Source organism: Carassius auratus, unplaced genomic scaffold (genome assembly GCF_003368295.1).
Source record: "Carassius auratus strain Wakin unplaced genomic scaffold, ASM336829v1 scaf_tig00214394, whole genome shotgun sequence".
Taxonomy (NCBI): Eukaryota; Metazoa; Chordata; class Actinopteri; order Cypriniformes; family Cyprinidae; genus Carassius; species Carassius auratus.
Genome location: NW_020527642.1, coordinates 1,007 through 18,948, shown reverse-complemented (window position 1 = coordinate 18,948; position 17,942 = coordinate 1,007). Strand labels below are relative to the sequence as shown.

The 17,942-nt window shown below is 34.1% G+C and overlaps 1 protein-coding gene and 1 pseudogene across 2 annotated transcripts; both read left to right on the top strand.

The window, feature by feature from the left end:
* Window positions 1-6,774: 6,774 nt before the first annotated feature.
* LOC113091947 (anaphase-promoting complex subunit 16) lies at window positions 6,775-9,156 on the top strand. Of its 2 annotated transcripts, none has more exons than XM_026257624.1 (4): window positions 6,775-6,870; window positions 7,514-7,662; window positions 7,932-8,006; window positions 8,773-9,156. In XM_026257624.1, the coding sequence occupies exons 2-4, from the start codon at window positions 7,521-7,523 to the stop codon at window positions 8,880-8,882; spliced, it is 327 nt and encodes a 108-aa protein (XP_026113409.1). In that variant the 5' UTR covers window positions 6,775-6,870; window positions 7,514-7,520; the 3' UTR covers window positions 8,883-9,156. The 2 variants fall into 2 exon arrangements, with proteins under 2 accessions (XP_026113409.1, XP_026113412.1); XM_026257627.1 differs by having other exon boundaries at window positions 6,820-6,866.
* Window positions 9,157-16,519: 7,363 nt separating this feature from the next.
* Window positions 16,520-17,426, top strand: LOC113091945 (DNA damage-inducible transcript 4 protein-like; annotated as a pseudogene).
* The last annotated feature ends 516 nt before the right edge of the window (window positions 17,427-17,942 follow it).

Here is a 17,942-nt window from a genome sequence, read left to right as displayed (position 1 = left end):
ACTCAGGATTGCGAGATTTATAAACTCAGGATTGCGAGATTTATAAACTCAGGATTGCGAGATGTATAAGCTAAGGATTGCGAGATTTATAAACTCAGGATTGCGAAATTTATAAACTCAGGATTGCGAAATTTATAAACTCAGGATTGCGAGATGTATAAACTCAGGATTGCGAGATGTATAAACTCAGGATTGCGAGATGTATAAACTCAGGATTGCGAGATTTATAAACTCAGGATTGCGAGATGTATAAACTCAGGATTGCGAGATGTATAAACTCAGGATTGTGAGATGTATAAACTCAGGATTGCGAGATGTATAAACTAAGGATTGCGAGATGTATAAACTCAGAATTGCGAGATGTATAAACTCAGAATTTCAAGATTTATAAACTCAGAATTTCAAGATGTATAAACTCAGGATTGCGAGATGTATAAACTCAGGATTGCGAAATGTATAAACTCAGGATTGCGAAATGTATAAACTCAGGATTGCGAAATGTATAAACTCAGGATTGCGAAATGTATAAAATCAGAACTGCGAGATGTATAAACTCAGAATTGCGAGATGTATAAACTCAGGATTGCGAGATGTATAAACTCAGAATTGCGATATGTATAAACTCAGGATTGCGAAATGTATAAAATCAGAACTGCGAGATGTATAAACTCAGGATTGCGAGATGTAAACTCAGGATTGCGAGATGTATAAACTCAGGATTGCGAAATGTATAAACTCAGGATTGCGAAATGTATAAAATCAGAACTGCGAGATGTATAAACTCAGGATTGCGAGATGTAAACTCAGGATTGCGAGATGTATAAACTCAGGATTGCGAAATGTATAAAATCAGAACTGCGAGATGTATAAACTCAGAATTGCGATATGTATAAACTCAGAATTGCGATATGTATAAACTCAGAACTGCGATATGTATAAACTCAGGATTGCGATATGTATAAACTCAGAATTGCGATATGTATAAACTCAGGATTGCGAAATGTATAAAATCAGAACTGCGGAAAGATGGTATAAACTCAGAATTGCGATATGTATAAACTCAGAACTGCGAGATGTATAAACTCAGGATTGCGATATGTATAAACTCAGAACTGCGAGATGTATAAACTCAGGATTGCGAGATGTAAAGAAGAATTCTGAGAGATAGACTGAAGAATTGCAAGAGATAAACTCAGAATTGCGAGATATAAACTGAATTTCGAGAGATACACTTAAGAATTGTGAGATATATTCTCAGATATTTAATTATAAAAAAAGGTAAATTTGAACTAATATCTCACAAAAGCCAGCGTTACAAAATATATACATTTATAATTGCAAGATATAATTCTGTTTTTAATGTATCTGTGCAGCAGTGCAATCCACTGCAAAATAAATAGGCCATTTAGTATCAAACTCTTTCCAGGTGTCAAAACGTAGAGTTTGGAAAAGTCTATTTAGAAACATATTTATGATCAATATGGAATTTAAAGAAACAGACATAAAGAACACTTCTGCAGCTGGCAGTATATCGATCGATACAGTTTATTTCAGATGAAGGTATAAACCTGACTGTCGTGGCAAATGAGATGTTATTAAAAGAATAACTAATGTTCAACAAAAGCAAAGCAGTATGGGTTAATGTATGTGAGCTATTAATTTAATCTTTTACTAATTGACAATAAATCCACAATATTATATTTCAACCCAGCAGACTTCAACAGCTCCTTGAGCATGAAACAGATGTGAATGGATTTTCAGTGACATGATGTGCGACTATAAAGCGCTTGCACTAGATCAAAGACGTCTGAAGATAATAGATGAGAGACACTGGTGTACTGAGGCTTGCAGAAGCGCTGTGAATGAGAGAGAGCTGGAGGGGGACAGAAGAAGCCCACGGCCTTCACTCAACACTCATTTATTGAGTGGGAAGATGTGGAAACAGGTCGGAGTTCACTGCCTCTCTGTTTGAAATAAAGGCATCTATTAGCTGCATTATTCAGCTGAAAGAGAAACATCATTTACTTCATTACTATCAATTAACTCACTAATTAATATAGTGTGTGTGTGTGTCTGTGTGTGTGTGTGTGTGTGTGTGTGTGTGTGTGTAAGTGTATACACAGAAAGCGAGAGAAAGAAATATCATAAGTGTATTTTTGAGTATCTGCAATATTATATATTTTTAATCATGTATTTATTTTAAGTAAAAGTATGCATATTATTATGTATCTATCTATACACAGATTATTATTAATATGTATTTATATAGAATTATCAATGTTGGCAACAGTTTTCGTTTCCTTTTATTTTTTCAGATACTTTTTTCAGGATTCTTTGACGAATAAAAAATGTAAAAGAACAGTATTTATTTAAAATATAAATATTTTCTAACAATATAAATCTTTGCTATCGCTTCTTAACAACTGAGCACATCTTTGCTGAAATTTTTTTATAATTTCTTTCAAAAACTGTAGTTTATATTATTAAAAAAAGTTTTATATTTTTAATAAATTCTCTTTTTTTTTTACTTTTTATACATCAAAGAATCCTGAAAAAAAGTATCACAGATTCAAAAAAGAATATGAAACAGTAAAAAAGTTTCAACACCGATAATAAATCATCATATTATTCTGATTTCTGAAGATCATGTGACACTGAAGACTGGAGGAATGATGCTGGAAATATAATTGCACATCATATAAATAAAGAAGATTTGAATGTGTATTAAAATAGAAAAAGATTTTACATTACATTTACAAACATTACATTTTCTCCTGTATTTTTTATCAAGTAAAAACGAGCGAGATGCATTCACATGCAGTCAATCGGACAGATCTGCATATAAACTGTGTTTCTAAAAGCGAGGCGTTTTATGTTGTTCAGGCACAAGTCGAGGGAAACGCTGACGCCTCTCAAGTGATTTCTGCGTCCCACGAGGAGAAACTCAGCAGATCTGAGTCATGACTCCAGCACACACACAAAACCAGCCCACTCTCCTTCAAAACATTCATTATACTGTGCATATTAGTCAATCTGAACCTCATTAGTTTCCTGAAACCACCGAAGAAAGAGAGTTCAACACTAATTAACCAGCAGAGAAACAACATGACATGATCAGAGCTGTTAGTGTTTTCTTAATATCACATGATGATTTCAGCTTATTTTAGTTCATCCCTTCAAAAGAACCAGGATCCTCACAATTAATGTTTAGATCTGTGATATCTTAAGACGCTATATGGGCATTTATATAATGAATATAAACTTTCATGACAGTTAAGCTCTACAATAAAGGAGTATTTTTATTATTATTATTATTATTATTGTAATAATATAAATTAAAGATACAAAAAAAGAAAATATTACAATATGTATCCTTATCCAGTAAATAATAAACTGGAAAAGTCACTGGTTAAAAAATAAAAAATTCTAAATCTGAAATAAAACCATTCAAATTAATAAAATCATAAAACTATATGCACCCGTGTAATTATTATACTTTCTATGCTAAGTTCTAAAATATTTTATTGGATAGAATAATATTGATGATATCATGCTTTAAAAAATATTAAAATTAAAATATTAAAAATATTTTTTTCATACAATATTTTTAACCTCTATGCAGTAAATAACTGGAGAAGTCATGCCATTGGTTAAAAATACTTTTAGTTTTGGGAGAAAAAACAACAAAAACAAAAACAACATTTAATTAATAAAATCAAAAGGCTATGCATCTGTATAATGAATAAAAAAATTATATTCTAATTTCTAAAATGTTTTAATATTTTATTGGATAGAAATTGAGTTGAAATACTTTTTGATATATTAAAATATAATATTTTTAAATTATAAATGTCTGATAACTTTATAATTGTTTTAAAGTATTTTAAAATGTAATATAATGTATACATATATAACTGCATATAATATATCTATAATAATTCTGTCAAACGATTAATTGCATAAAAAATATACGTTGTGTATCTAATCTGTATATTTATTATGTAATTTATAAATACAAACACATGCATGAATATATATATATATATATATATATATATATATATATATATATATATATATATATATATATATATATATAAGAAACATTTATTATTAATTATTGATAATAATTATACACAGTACACATACATATAGCTTTGTCTGCATGTTTAGTGTGTGTGGGTTTGTTTATTTACATTTAGCAATTTAGAAGATGCTTTTATCCAAAGCGACTTGCAAATGAGGACACTTTAATGTAATGTAGAATTTTGTAATGTAAAAGACGCATATGCAAGGGTGTAGAAAAACCTGAAGAGCTTTCTGTGTCTGAGGTCCACAACAGAGCCTCATTTTAACAGTATAGCGCCACCTGCTGGACACTGACTGACAGCAACACAACAAAACACTTTCAAACAGTGCATCGATAATGACAAAACAAGCTTTAAAATCAGCTAAGATAACTTAACATCAAAGATTTCCTATTTTATTTCACTCTCTCAAAAATAACCAAGATTCCCACAATCATTAAAAACCTGGGAGTCTCTTTTAAAACACTTTTAGATCTGGAAAACCAAACTAATAAAATCTTTAAAAAATAAAACATTCATGAATATACCATTTTATGCCAAGCTCTGAAATGTATATATCCTTATATATAAATATATCCGTACCCAATAAAACACTGTATAATGAATTTACTATTTTCATGTTTAAAATATTTCATTGGATATACACATTTTTATATGTATATTATACACTATTAATAACATATTGTATTCATAAATATTTAATTGTTTTAAAATTACATTAAAATATTTGTAATCCTGATGCAGTAAATCATGAACAACTGGCAAATGCTTTGATTAAAAAGAGCAGAAATTAATAGACTAAAATTAAATAAATAAATAAAATAAAAATTGCACATGCAAACTGTTCCATCAAAATGCTCTTTATACTATTTATATTTATATTTATAATGAATAATATAAATAACTGATTATTAATGCATAAATCAATTGCAAAACAGAGAACTGTGATGCATTCATCAGCAAATCCCAGAGCAGTGTTGTAGTGTCTCGGTTTAGGCTCACAGCTTCAGGCTTCATTTACAAGTCTGTTATTATTATTCAGGGTGAAATTCATAAATATTTTGCATGACAGAATCAGCGGTTACTATGGAAAGCAGCTGATGGGGGACTCGGACAGGACCCTTCAGAGAGATTTAGTGACACAAACAGCAAACTCGCATGTGCTCCAGAGAGTAGATGTTAAAACAGAGAGTGAATGATGTTGTTTACTGGATTTGATTCTCAGAATGATTTGGACCATGTAAGGGAACAGAAGTTCTGAGAAAGCAGGCGTAGTCTCTTCTGGACGGGACAAGCTGCTCCTGCCCTAAAAAAACAACAAGAAGTGTGTGTGTGTGTCTTTGCATGGTAACACTATAGTTTTTGTAAAAGCAGATTTGTTTTCTACAATTACTGTTACATTTTTACACAATAACAAACAATGAAGAGTAGAAATTGTTGCTCATCAGTGTGAGTTACTTCACTTATGTCAGTTATATTTAATCTTCTCTAATGTTGTAATCATGTATGATGTCTGGATTGAGATTTAAAACTATGTGAACTATGCATTGACCACCGTTCAAAAGTTTTTGTTCGGTGAGATTTATGGTTTTGAGTCTCTTCTGCTTACTAAGGCAGCATGAATTTCATAAAAAAATACTGTAAAATCATTAAATATTATTATGATTAAAAAAAACTGTGTTCTGTGTGAATCTGTGTTAAAGTGTAATTTATTTCTGTGATGCTCCGCTGTATTTTCAGCATCATTCCTCCAGTCTTCAGTGTCACATGATCTTCAGAAATCATTCTGATATAATGATAAGTTTAAACAAGTTAAATAAGTACAAAAATTACTACAACTAAAAGTAAAATAAAATTGAAGCCAAATAGTCGCATTATAAAATGAAAATAAATGCACAGTAAAACATTTAAACTAAAATCACAACTATTAAAAATATGTTTCGTTAATTAAAATAAATGGAAACTAAAGTGAAATAACTGTAAATTAACTGAAATTAATTTATTTGTCATCAGATATTTATAATTTATATTTAATTTTTTTCAGGCAATATTTATATTTAAGATTCAATTAAAAACACTTTTAGTAAGTTTTATTTTGTGCATTGTCATTTTTATTAAAGGGTTTTTTATCTTTAGCTTTAAATTTTATTTCCGTTTAAGTCATTTTTGTACTTTATCTTATACTGTTTTCAAAACACACACACACATTGAACTTGAAATTAAATTTATTTTAGTTAATTAAAATAAAATGTCAATATTTTTTATGAAAGCTTAAATGTATTTTATTTTAGTTAGCTGCCAAAGGCAACTTTTAATTGTTTTAATGTAAGTATTAGTGTGTGTGTGTGTGTGTGTGTGTGTGTGTGTGTGTGTGTGTGTGTGTGCTTTTGTCATATTCATTAGGGTTTTTTATATTTCTTTTCAGCTTAAATTTTAGGTTTTTTATTTACATTTTTGTTTTTTTTTCCTCTTAAACGTTTTATTTCAGTTAGTCATTCGTTAAGGCAACCCTTGTGAGTTTTCTCTTACATTTAAGATGAAGAGTTAAAATGGCTAACATTATTATTGTAAAATATAACTATATAAAATAATAATGCACAAAGTCCAAAAAAAATATAATTTAAAAAAATGAAGAAAAATAAATAAATGGGCCTCACGTCACGTTGGCCTCTTTCCGCCGCGACGCTAGGGGGCGCTCTGACGTCAGATCAGCGTCAAACTGACGTAAACAACGTAACGCACTGAAGAAACGTCAACGGCGGCTTCGCAGCGACTGACGCAGGTTATCAACAAAAACTACACGATTTTAACACATTTAACTTTCTTGTTATCCTTTTTTTTAGTATATTGCTCTTAAAATGGTAATTAAGTGAGGAATAATAATAGTAGCGCATAATTTACGCTCTACGAGTGTTCAAATTATAGATACCGTTTAATTTCCTGTATTTTAAACTCTAATCTCAAAGTTAAAAGAACTAATACAATGAAATGTTTTATTTGTGTCTCTCTGATTGCTCTCTGTGTGTATAGTGTTTTCTCTAGGCTGCTATATAATGCTTTTTATTCAAAGCGTGAAGTTTTGTGTCGTATTTACATTTGTCCCACTGCTAATGTTGTAGTAAATATGTATTACAGTATTCTCTGTTTATTAGTAATGTAGTCTACAGTGTGTATTAGAAAACCAGGTTTTGCCCAAACAGTGGTAGAGATTGAATGAATCTGTAATCTATAGTGTTGTAGAAACTGAAGTAGATGTGTTTAGTTCATTGAGAACCGTCTTTCCTGTCCTCTTTTGCTGTTTTAATGTGTTTTTGGTGTGTTTTGATGTGTGTTTGGTTTGTTTTTATATGTTTTGGTGTGTTTTACTGTGTTTTGGGTGTGTTTTAATGTGCTTTTGGTGTGTTTTACTGTGTTGTGATCTGTAGGTAGTGAATGGCAGCGTCTTCGTCCTCGTCCTCGGCTGGAGGAGTCAGCGGCAGCTCGGTCACCGGATCCGGCTTCAGTGCTTCCGAGCTCATCCCGCCCAGGAAAGTGCTGTACACGTATCCCAAAGGAGCCGGAGAGATGATGGAGGGTGTGTTCTTTCTTTAGCATCGCTGAATAACATTTCCATCCCTCTAAAGCTCAGAAATGCCTAATCGGGTTGCCACATAAGCCTGTTATGTAAACTGTTATGGAACATTTTTCCCAGTTCCCTGGTGCCGGTTTTGTTTGTGAAATCATTTTTGAATCTGAGCGTGGTTTCTGGGTCATTTTCCCAGTGTTTCCCAGAATCTGTGATCTACAGTGTGTTTGTCACAATGCTAATCTACTGCATGTATACATTTGCTTTTTTCCCCACAGATGGATCTGATCGATTTTTATGCGAGTCTGTGTTCAGCTATCAAGTTGCAACCACACTGAAGCAGGTGAAACATGGTGAGCGCAAATAAAAAAAATTAACAAAACACACCTATGTAGTTCACCCTCAGTTCATCTGAGATCAGGAGGAGTTTGTTTCTTCATCAGGTTTGTAGAAATGTAGCATTGCATCAGTGTCTCATCAATGGATGCTCTGCAGTGAATGGGTGCCGTCAGAATGAGAGTCTGATAAAAACATCACAATAATCCACAGCACTCCAGTCCATCAGTGAACATCTGGAGAAGACAAAACCTGAAACACATCCAGCATTAAGATGATTTTAACTCAAATACATCCATAATAACACTTCCTCCAGTGAAAAAGTGCATCTCCTGTTGTCTCTCACAGATTAGTTTAGATCTGTTTAAACGCTGCTGGATCTGTGCAGATTTCTCTCCTGATTCAGACCAGAACACTTTTTCACTGGAGGAAGTGTTATTCTGGATTATAGACTCTATGTGTTTGAGTTAAAATCATCTTAATGCTGGATGTGTTTCATCTTTTGTCTTCTCCAGATGTTCACTGATGGACTGGAGTGCTGTGGATTATTGGGATGTTTTTATCAGACTCTCATTCTGACGGCACCCATTCACTGCAGAGCATCCATTGATGAGACACTGATGCAGTTCATTTCTCCTGATAAAGAAACCTAATCTTGAATGACCTGAGGATGAACACATTTTCAGCATATTCTCATTTTTGTATGACATATTCCTTTAAAGTTATGTGCGTGTTAGAGTTTGAGCATCACCGAAGGTTGATCCTGATTGTCTCTGATCTCAGATCAGCAGGTGTCACGCATGGAGCGTCTGGCCGGACTGGTGGAGCAGCTGGAGGCGGATGAGTGGAAATATAAACCCATCGAGCAGCTCCTGGGGTTCACGACCTCATGACTGCGTTCAGAACTGACGGATCAGTTTTTCTGCTCGTACACATATTCATTGGTTTTTACCCGTCTTGAATCAGCTGAAGTTCATACGAATGTACTGTAGGTGTATGTTGTGTTGTTTTGTTTTGCACTGCTTTATAATCATCAGTGTTTGTGATCACGTGTGTAAATATGCATTGTGTTTATAGATACAGCATTAGGAATACTTTAAAATAATAGCCCCTTGTTTTCAGTGTGGATTTGTATATGTATGACAATAAAAGCCTTTTTAAGCACAATTCATAAGGTTGCATGAATTCATTTAAATAATGCTTTAAAATCTACTTAAACATTAACATACAAACTGTACTGAGTTTATTTACTTTAATGTGCTCAATAAATAAAATGCATGTATTTGAATTGCACATTGGATTATACAGTTTTAAAATTAATAAACTAGTTCATGTAGTGTGATGCAAAACTAAATAAATTTCAAAATTGCTTAGATTCAGCATAAATATATTGTGTGCAAAAACAATTGCATTTATTCTGTTAAAGGTCCCGTTTTTCGCGCTTTTTTGAAGCTTTGATTGTGTTTACAGTGTGCAATATAACATGTGTTCATGTTTCGCGTGTAAAAACAGTAGCTATTTTTCACACAATTCACCTATCTGTATACCGCTGTTTTCACTGTCATTAAAACGGGCTGATGACTTCCTTGTTCTATAAAGTCCCTCCTTCAGAAATACGTATCGAGTTCTGATTGGGCCAGCGGTTCCTGTGCTGTGATTCGACAGCAGCTGAGCGCACGTTGCCCTCTGGTAACGCGATTGGACTAGTTTTGAGAATTTTGGACTTGTCCTCATTCAGTTTGTTTTTGGTCAGATTTCTGTTCCTTTATTAAGGCTCATATCATGTCCAGCTTTCAACTGTGCTTTAAAAATGTATTATTTGGTTTTTTCTCTTATGACAAATCTTACCATAAGGAATATTATTTAATTAATCTGCTTCTTCTGTTAGCTAAATTTAGTATTCATGAATGTAAATTTGGAGGAAATAAGCCTTTATTTTAGAAATTTTGCAATACCTAAATACAATAGTGGGGCTGAAAAATAAGAAAGCTGCAAAATGCGTTTCAATCTGTAAGCATTTTCACATCTTTAGCCTTTAAATTTTTTTCTGAATTTGTATATGTATTTGTATGTCTGTTTATTTGCTTTACTTTTTGTACCCCCTGACTGCAGTTGTAATTCCTAAATGTCAAATAAAAAAAATAAAAAAATAAAAAATAAAAACTAGTTTTGAGAAGCAAGTGTGCAGGAGCATGTGCTGGAGATGAACTTATAATCACAGGAGCATCTTTACTAACGAGATGCACATGAAAATCGCATTTGATTTTTTGCACAGCCCTAACATCTAGTTAACGAAGCTAAACAGCATTGCCCTTTGTGTAATAAGTTACAGAAACTGTTAAACGCACCAACTTAAATAATAAAATACACTTACAGTTGTGGTCCATAAACAATGCCTTCTCCATACAAAGAGGGAACTGCTCCATCTTTCAAGAATAATCTTTGTGCGAATCCGGCATTAAACTGATTGAGATTGAGGAAGCTGTCCTCAGTGTGCTGCACATAGTTTTACATGTGGATTATAATTTTCGGAACCGAGTTAAACACAAATTGTAAGCATTAATCTCCAAGTACAGCGTCCCTGGGAAGCCCAAACAAAGGTGATTGGACTCTGAGATGAAAATAACAGGTTTCAACGACATGGCGACAAACACAAACAAAGCTCTTCCTTCTTCTCCGTAGGAGCGCACCAAGGCCACGCCCCCTGTTTGTGTATTCATGTGGGCGGTGGTTAGTCAAAAAACTGTTTTAGTGACGTCATTGCTGAAGGAACTAGAGGGATGTAGTCCAAACTGGTCGTGCATTTGTAGGCGAATTCTGTAAAATAAAATATCTCGCTTGGCATTGAACTTTGAGCTTTGGAATTTTACAGATATTATTTATACTCTAACAACAACATTACACACTAACTAAAGTTTAAAACATGGGATCACGAAGAAGGGGACCTTTATTAAAAGTATGAACATGATTTAAATATGTATAGCTGTCTGACTAGCAATATTCAGTTAGTTAAAATGCATTGATTGAAACATTTATAATAAAATATTTTTATATTTATAATATTAATATACCTGGTTATTTTGTGTTTAAAACACAGTTTTACAAAGTTTTGACAAAGACACATCACATTATGTTAAAATAATAATTAATGTTAAAACTTGAAATATTATATGCAATTCTAAGAGAAAATTCTATTTTAATGTGCTTGTTTTTTAATGGGATATGTTTATTATGTTTTATTCGTTTTCTTATTAGTATTTCATTTAATTATTATATTTATTAGGGGTTTTTTTATTTTATCATATTGTATTTTTGAATTTTAATTTTTTTGTAAACAAAAACTAAACAACTTGCTCTGCTTCTGAACCACCTTTTCTTTCCAGAAATTGTCGATTATTAATCTGTCATGTTCAAATCTCTCAGAAAGTTCAAGCCATGCACCTGTCAATGCATTTTGTTATTCAAAGTGTAAGTCGTTTGCAAAAAGCAAAAGTGTGTCACATTTACATTCCTTCCTGTACAAAAATGTTTTTCGGTGACTCTAGTCAGTGTGTGTTTTCTCTAGTTATTATTAACTCAACTGAGCATGTGTGTGAGAAACTCTGTTTGGCTTGAACAGTGGCTGAAGGTTTATTTTGGAGACAGACGAGGGAATCGTGTGGGACACAATCCTGCAGGAACACAGAGAAGGGAACGAACGAAAGACAGCTGTGTGGAGATAAAAAATACGAGCCTCAGTCTTTGTCCTTGAGCTGAAGCTCCTACAGATAACAAACACATCACTCTTCTGTTCATCACCTAAAGCTTGCTGCTTTTCTGTGGAAATAATAAGAATAAAAGTTAAAGTTAAAACTGGAAAGGGATAGCAATGCAATGTGAGCCTTGTGTAAAGATCTCTTTGAGTTCCTGCAGATGCTTGATGATCCACTGAACGTCGCTAGATGTTTATCAGACTTTACTGAAGCAGGCTACAGAGATGTTTCTGAATGAAAGTACTGAACGTTCTGTTCTGTTCTAGCTGAGATGATGATTGTCCACTTCTGCATTCAACAAAAGGGCTTTTCTAACTCACCACTAGGAAACACAGGGTGGAGCTCATGGAAGATGTTTGTCACAGCAAAAAGAAATTATATTTGGCATTAAATGGGAATGGAACAAATTTGGAAAGATATAAAAATATCGGAAATAAACATTGTTCATCAAAATTGATTTTAAATTGTTTAATTCCTTTTGACATTGAATGCAGTTTTCCAATAATACAATCTCTCCAGAATTTGTAGATTTTTGACATTGTTATCATTCTCAATTAGTGATCCTTTTTATATTTTCATTTGAATACATTGTTGTTAATGATCAATTAAAGGCAGTACAACCAATGTAATGATGCGTAAATATATATATATATATATATTCATACTAAATACAAAATTATATATATATATATGTATATAATTTGTATTTAGTATGAATTAAGTAATTAGTATTAATATAATATAAACACATTTTAAATAATACATGTGAAATGGGTTTTAGAAGAAAATCCGTATGGTCTTTCAAATGGTCGTTTCTTAGCACATATTAAGATCTGCATTTTGCACAAAACATTGCTCTTTTCTCAGTAAAATAACAGACTGTCGTTGATTTCATGGCATCATTTGGGTCATTCACTTAATGCCCATAAAATAAAGGCGGCTCTGTGAGATGTAAATAAAGTGGGACGGTATGTTTTGTTCCTGGACGGGGAACACGTGTCTTTGTTTTCGTCTGTAGGGAACTGTTTGTCCCGCTGAAGTACATCTGTGAAGTTTGGCTTCCGTCCAACAAACCTCCATTACATGATATATATAGGAATGTGTGCATTTACTTGAATAAAAGTCCATCTAGTGTAACTTCAGTCAGTCTGAGAGAGCTTCAAGTAATAGATTTCTTGAGATTCTAAACCTTATTTGCTTTGCTTGCTTAATTCTTTGTCCTAAAGAAACGGTTTATTATTCACAGTTGAAGTGGTCAAAGTCTTTCTTTCAAATGGACAAACAGCTTTAAGTTTTTAACCAGGAACCCTCAGCTAATTACAGCATTTCATAGAAGTCATAAGGATCATTATACAACTGTAAATGAGTTTTACACAACATGTGTTTGATCCAAAGCAATCCGTTGTTACATTTTTAGTCACCCTCCAGTACACCATGTTTTAGTATTAAACTCACAACCTAGTTATAGATAAATACTGAGGAGAAAGTTTCCCAAAGTAATCACATCTCTATAATACATGTATTAGCAATAATGATAGAACAAACACTACTTACGACACTATTTGTGTGTCTGCTACATGGAAACCTATGTAAAGTCAGAACTGTGAGACGTAAAATTCAGTCAGAAATGCACAATGATATAAAGTCAGAATCACGAGATTTAAAGTCAGAATTACAAGTTGTAAAGTCAGAAATTACAATGATATAAAGTCAGAATAAAGTTATCTTTTACAAAGACGTAAAGTCAGAATTTAAAGAATTAAACGCTGAATTGCAAGATGTAAAGTCATTATAGTGAGATGTAAAGTCAGAATAGTGAGATGTAAAGTCAGTTGTGAGATGAAAAAGTCATGATAGTGAGACGTAAAGTCAGAATGGTGAGACGTAAAGTCAGAATGGTGAGACGTAAAGTCAGAATAGTGAGACGTAAAGTCATGATAGTGAGACGTAAAGTCAGAATAGTGAGACGTAAAGTCAGAATAGTGAGACGTAAAGTCAGAATAGTGAGACGTAAAGTCAGAATAGTGAGATGTAAAGTCATGATAGTGAGACGTAAAGTCAGAATAGTGCGACGTAACGTCAGAATAGTGAGATGTAAAGTCAGAATAGTGAGACGTAAAGTCAGAATAGTGAGATGTAAAGTCAGAATAGTGAGACGTAAAGTCAGAATAGTGAGACGTAAAGTCAGAATAGTGAGATGTAAAGTCAGAATAGTGAGACGTAAAGTCATGATAGTGAGACGTAAAGTCAGAATAATGCGACGTAAAGTCAGAATAGTGAGATGTAAAGTCAGAATAGTGAGACGTAAAGTCAGAATAGTGAGACGTAAAGTCAGAATAGTGAGACGTAAATAAGAATAGTGAGACGTAAAGTCAGAATAGTGAGACGTAAATAAGAAATAAAGGTAAATAAATCATGTATAAATCATGTATTTACTGGATGACTGTAATTTAATCCTCAGAATATCTGCTGTGATAATACATGCTAAGATTGCATCTGTCCTCAGGACTGAGGAGTTTTTTTCATGCACTAAGCGTCTTTAAAGCACATTTGGCAAAGGTCAGATCTTCAGTTGTCCTCAAGCCCAGTTCTGCTGAGGTGTGAGGAATCAGCAGGCCTTTCTAAAAGCACCACATAAAACACGTGCTATAGTCTCCACTGATTTTACACAGAAAACTCTTCAGAAAGTCATTTTCTGAGGCCCACTGATGTTTGTGTGTTCATACAGCTGAACTGATTCAGATGCATTATATGCAAAAGCTTCAGCAGGATTTGAGAGGAAACACACCCTTGGCTAGCAAACAGAAGACAGGAATGTGCTTGTCTGTGTGTGACGGTCTCTGCTGACCAGCAACAGGCCTTCAATCTAAACTAGGAAACATTTAACCCTTCATGAACCTCCCCCGACAGCAGCACTTCACACTTTACTGGCCAAATACAGCCACTTTAACTCTTAATCAAATTACATCTTGCTTTATTATGAACTCCTTCCAGTGAAGACTAGTTTTTACCTTTGTTGGAGTTTTAATGTACCAAAGTGTGTTAGTTTAAGAGATTTCATGTCAAAACTCCCAACAAATTCAGAGCATTACTTTTAAATGGTTAAAATGTGGAAAACAGGGTTAATGTATCCTTAGACTTTTTAAAATATTATTTTGGGTTAAAAAAAAAACTAAAGAAAGTGTATATTTATGAGAAACCCCCTAAAAATTCAGACTCCTGAATGTAACTTTTGGCACTTTTAGTTTTGGTTTTATTGGCTAAAAAAAGTGTTTTACTGTATTTTTTTAACTATTAATACTTTATTTACATTAAACATAGTTTCTTTGGTATGCAAATCTATTAAGGGTCTTTGAATAAAACCATTTTTTCTGTTTTAACCAGAGGTTCTAGTTTGCAATTACATTTTTTATTGTAGCTACTCACAAGTTTTTGACCATCAGAAGTACAAACGTGAAAAATCAGACCATTTTAAAGTTAACTTTTGGTGTTTTGACTTTGCTTTAGTTTTAATGAGTGTTCAAGCATGCCATTAAGACTTTTTTAAAACTAAACTTTAGAAGGATAATTCTACCTTTGAGGTATTTTAAACTACAAAAAAATGGCTTTACAAAAGTATCTCATGCCAACAAACTACATCAAATCCAACAGGCATGAATTATTGGATAAGGAAGCATTTGACTGCAGTGTTGAAATCATTGGTAATTGTGTGGCGCTTCTTGCACGTACTCAATGAAAACGCATCTTTAGAGTCAGTATTTCACAATTCTGTTTCGATTCGTGATGCAAATGACTTAATCGTCAAACCACAAACAAATGCGCAGACGTGAGATTCGCCACTGCATGTCCTGAGTGGAGACAAAAGGTGATGTGAGAAGAGCACCTCCTCCACCGCGGACAAAAGCAGGCTCTCGCTGATCAGCGCTGCTGCGTGTTACCAGGCGAACTCGAGACGCGAAAGACGTGGACAGAGACGCCGATAGGCTGGAAACTCACAGGGGGCGTGGCCAGCGCCAGCACTATATAAGCAGGCGCAGAAAGCATTGCGTCAGTGTTTGCAGAGCTCACTGCGGATACTTCTAGCTGCTGCACTTATTCCGCTTCGCACTCGGCTTTGTTGGTCACTGGTCTTTGTTGCGAACTATTTCATCTGCGGGAAACTACCGACAATCCATCACACCTGAAGATCTACAGTACTGAATATCAGTAAGTGTCTTTTTTGAGGATTTTCAGCGTTTAAACAGCGCTGTTTTTATTGTCTCCATTGTTGTTCGTTCAAACCTTGGAGTACAATGCAAGACAAAAGTATGCTGCTTTTCTGATAATCACGATATTCATAACATCTGGACTGAAAAAGTCAAATAACTAGCTAATGCATGTTTTTTTTTTTTTTTTTTTTAGTTAAAATGACTACTTTCCTTTGTTGACTGCCTTGTTTGCTCTGCAGAGATGATTCTCTTGCTTTGTGTTGTCTTGTTTCCAGTAACAATCATCCAAGTTATTTTTTTTAGATGAGAAGCAAGTGACTTTACATTTGTTTAAAGACTAAATCTCAATGTTTAGTGAGTTTATGCTTCTTAAAATAACAGAAACCTGATTAACAGGGGACAGAAAGATAAACTGAATTTCTCTAGTCATTTTGCTTGTAAATGCATCTTGATTCAAGAATATTTACATTTGTACTGGGAAAAGCCTTTTTTTTTTGTGTGTGTGTGCAATGCACCAGCTGCTTTTGTGTCTGGTGCATGAATAATAAAACCAAATCTCCTCTCTTCCAGTCATTCTAGGACACAATGCCAGAGCAGCTGATTTCCAGCCTTTCATCTGAAGACTCGAGTCTCTCATCCCACACCAACATCTGATGAATCCTCCAAACGCTTGTCCTGGAGCAGACTGATGCAGAAACTGCACAGCAGCCAAAGCCTGGACTCAGATTCAGACAATCACAGCAGCACAGACGACGCATCAGATGCAGGTAAACACGCACTTCTCGCACAAGTTTCCATGCATGGATTTTCCAACTGTTGCCTCAAGTTCTCGAGTCTAATTCATGCATGCATCTGTCTCCCGCAGGTTCCATATCCCAAGCTGATCTTTCCGAATCAGACTTGTTTTTTGACCCGACCGAAGAGGCCTTGTGCAAGGAAGTGGTGCAGCTCATCGCACTTAACCTGACCGATGCCAAAGACGGCGTCCTGCACTGCTCCAAACTCCTCATTCCCGAGACGCTCCTGGAGCACATCGGTCAGGAGCTGGTGCATCTGTCGGTCAGCGAGCCCTGTGGCCTTCGTGGTGCCCTCGTTGACCTCTGTGTGGAGCAGGATGCCAGCTGCGAAGCCGTGGGACAAATCGCAGTCGACCCCTACCTAGTGCCCACCTTCCAGCTCACACTTGTGCTGAGGCTTGACTCCAAGGGCTTCTGGCCGAAAATCCAGGGGCTCTTCACCGGCAGATCGCCTTCGTCTCCGGTTGTTAGACGTGCACTTAAACTGAGCACTGGATTTAGAGTTATTAAAAGAAAACTGTACAGCTCTGAAGAGCTTTTGATTGAAGAATGCTGAGACTGACGTGTCATGAACTTTTACTAGGGTTTTTAAATGAAGCTGTTTGGTCTCACGAGAGACTTCTTCAGCTCGCAGGGCATTTGTAATGCAGATGTAGGGTATATATAAAGACTTTGACACGGTTTGGTCCGTTTATGTTGCACTTTTGCTGACGTTTTAGTGAAGCAAGAGTTTTCTGGCTGCTGTTGAAATGTTTACCTCAGGTTCATGGAAACCAATGTGGCAGCTATTTTCCATGTAACACACTTGATGTCTTTCCGTTATTCAAGTGCACGATTGATATTGTTCCCTTAGATCAAATGGAAGTTGTTGTTTTTTTTTTTTTTTTTTTTTTTTTTTTTATTAAACCATATGCATATTCCATGCATCTTATTTATTTGATATTCAAATTTTTTTTTTGTATTTGAAAGTGCAGAAAATAAATTATCTTTTTAAAGAAACTGTGTCTTTTATTTTAATGTATTAGGCCAATGACCGTATTTGTATATTTACACTTTAGACAGTTTAACTTTTTTTTTTTTTTTTCTTTTCTGAAGCCGTATGATTTGCATTAATACTAAAACGTTCATTATCTGTATTCTCTGGGAATCAGGAAGTGGAGAAATTATTACTGCACTTCATATTTTAATTGCAGCTC

What these genes read in the sequence shown, in the direction of transcription:
- LOC113091947 (XM_026257624.1), top strand. Translation starts at nt 7,521, where the DNA reads ATGGCAGCGTCTTCGTCCTCGTCCTCGGCTGGAGGAGTCAGCGGCAGC. An exon ending in AGCCGGAGAGATGATGGAGG is followed by an intron (nt 7,663 to 7,931) that starts GTGTGTTCTTTC and finishes TTTTCCCCACAG; the next exon opens with ATGGATCTGATCGATTTTTA. An exon ending in ACTGAAGCAGGTGAAACATG is followed by an intron (nt 8,007 to 8,772) that starts GTGAGCGCAAAT and finishes CTCTGATCTCAG; the next exon opens with ATCAGCAGGTGTCACGCATG.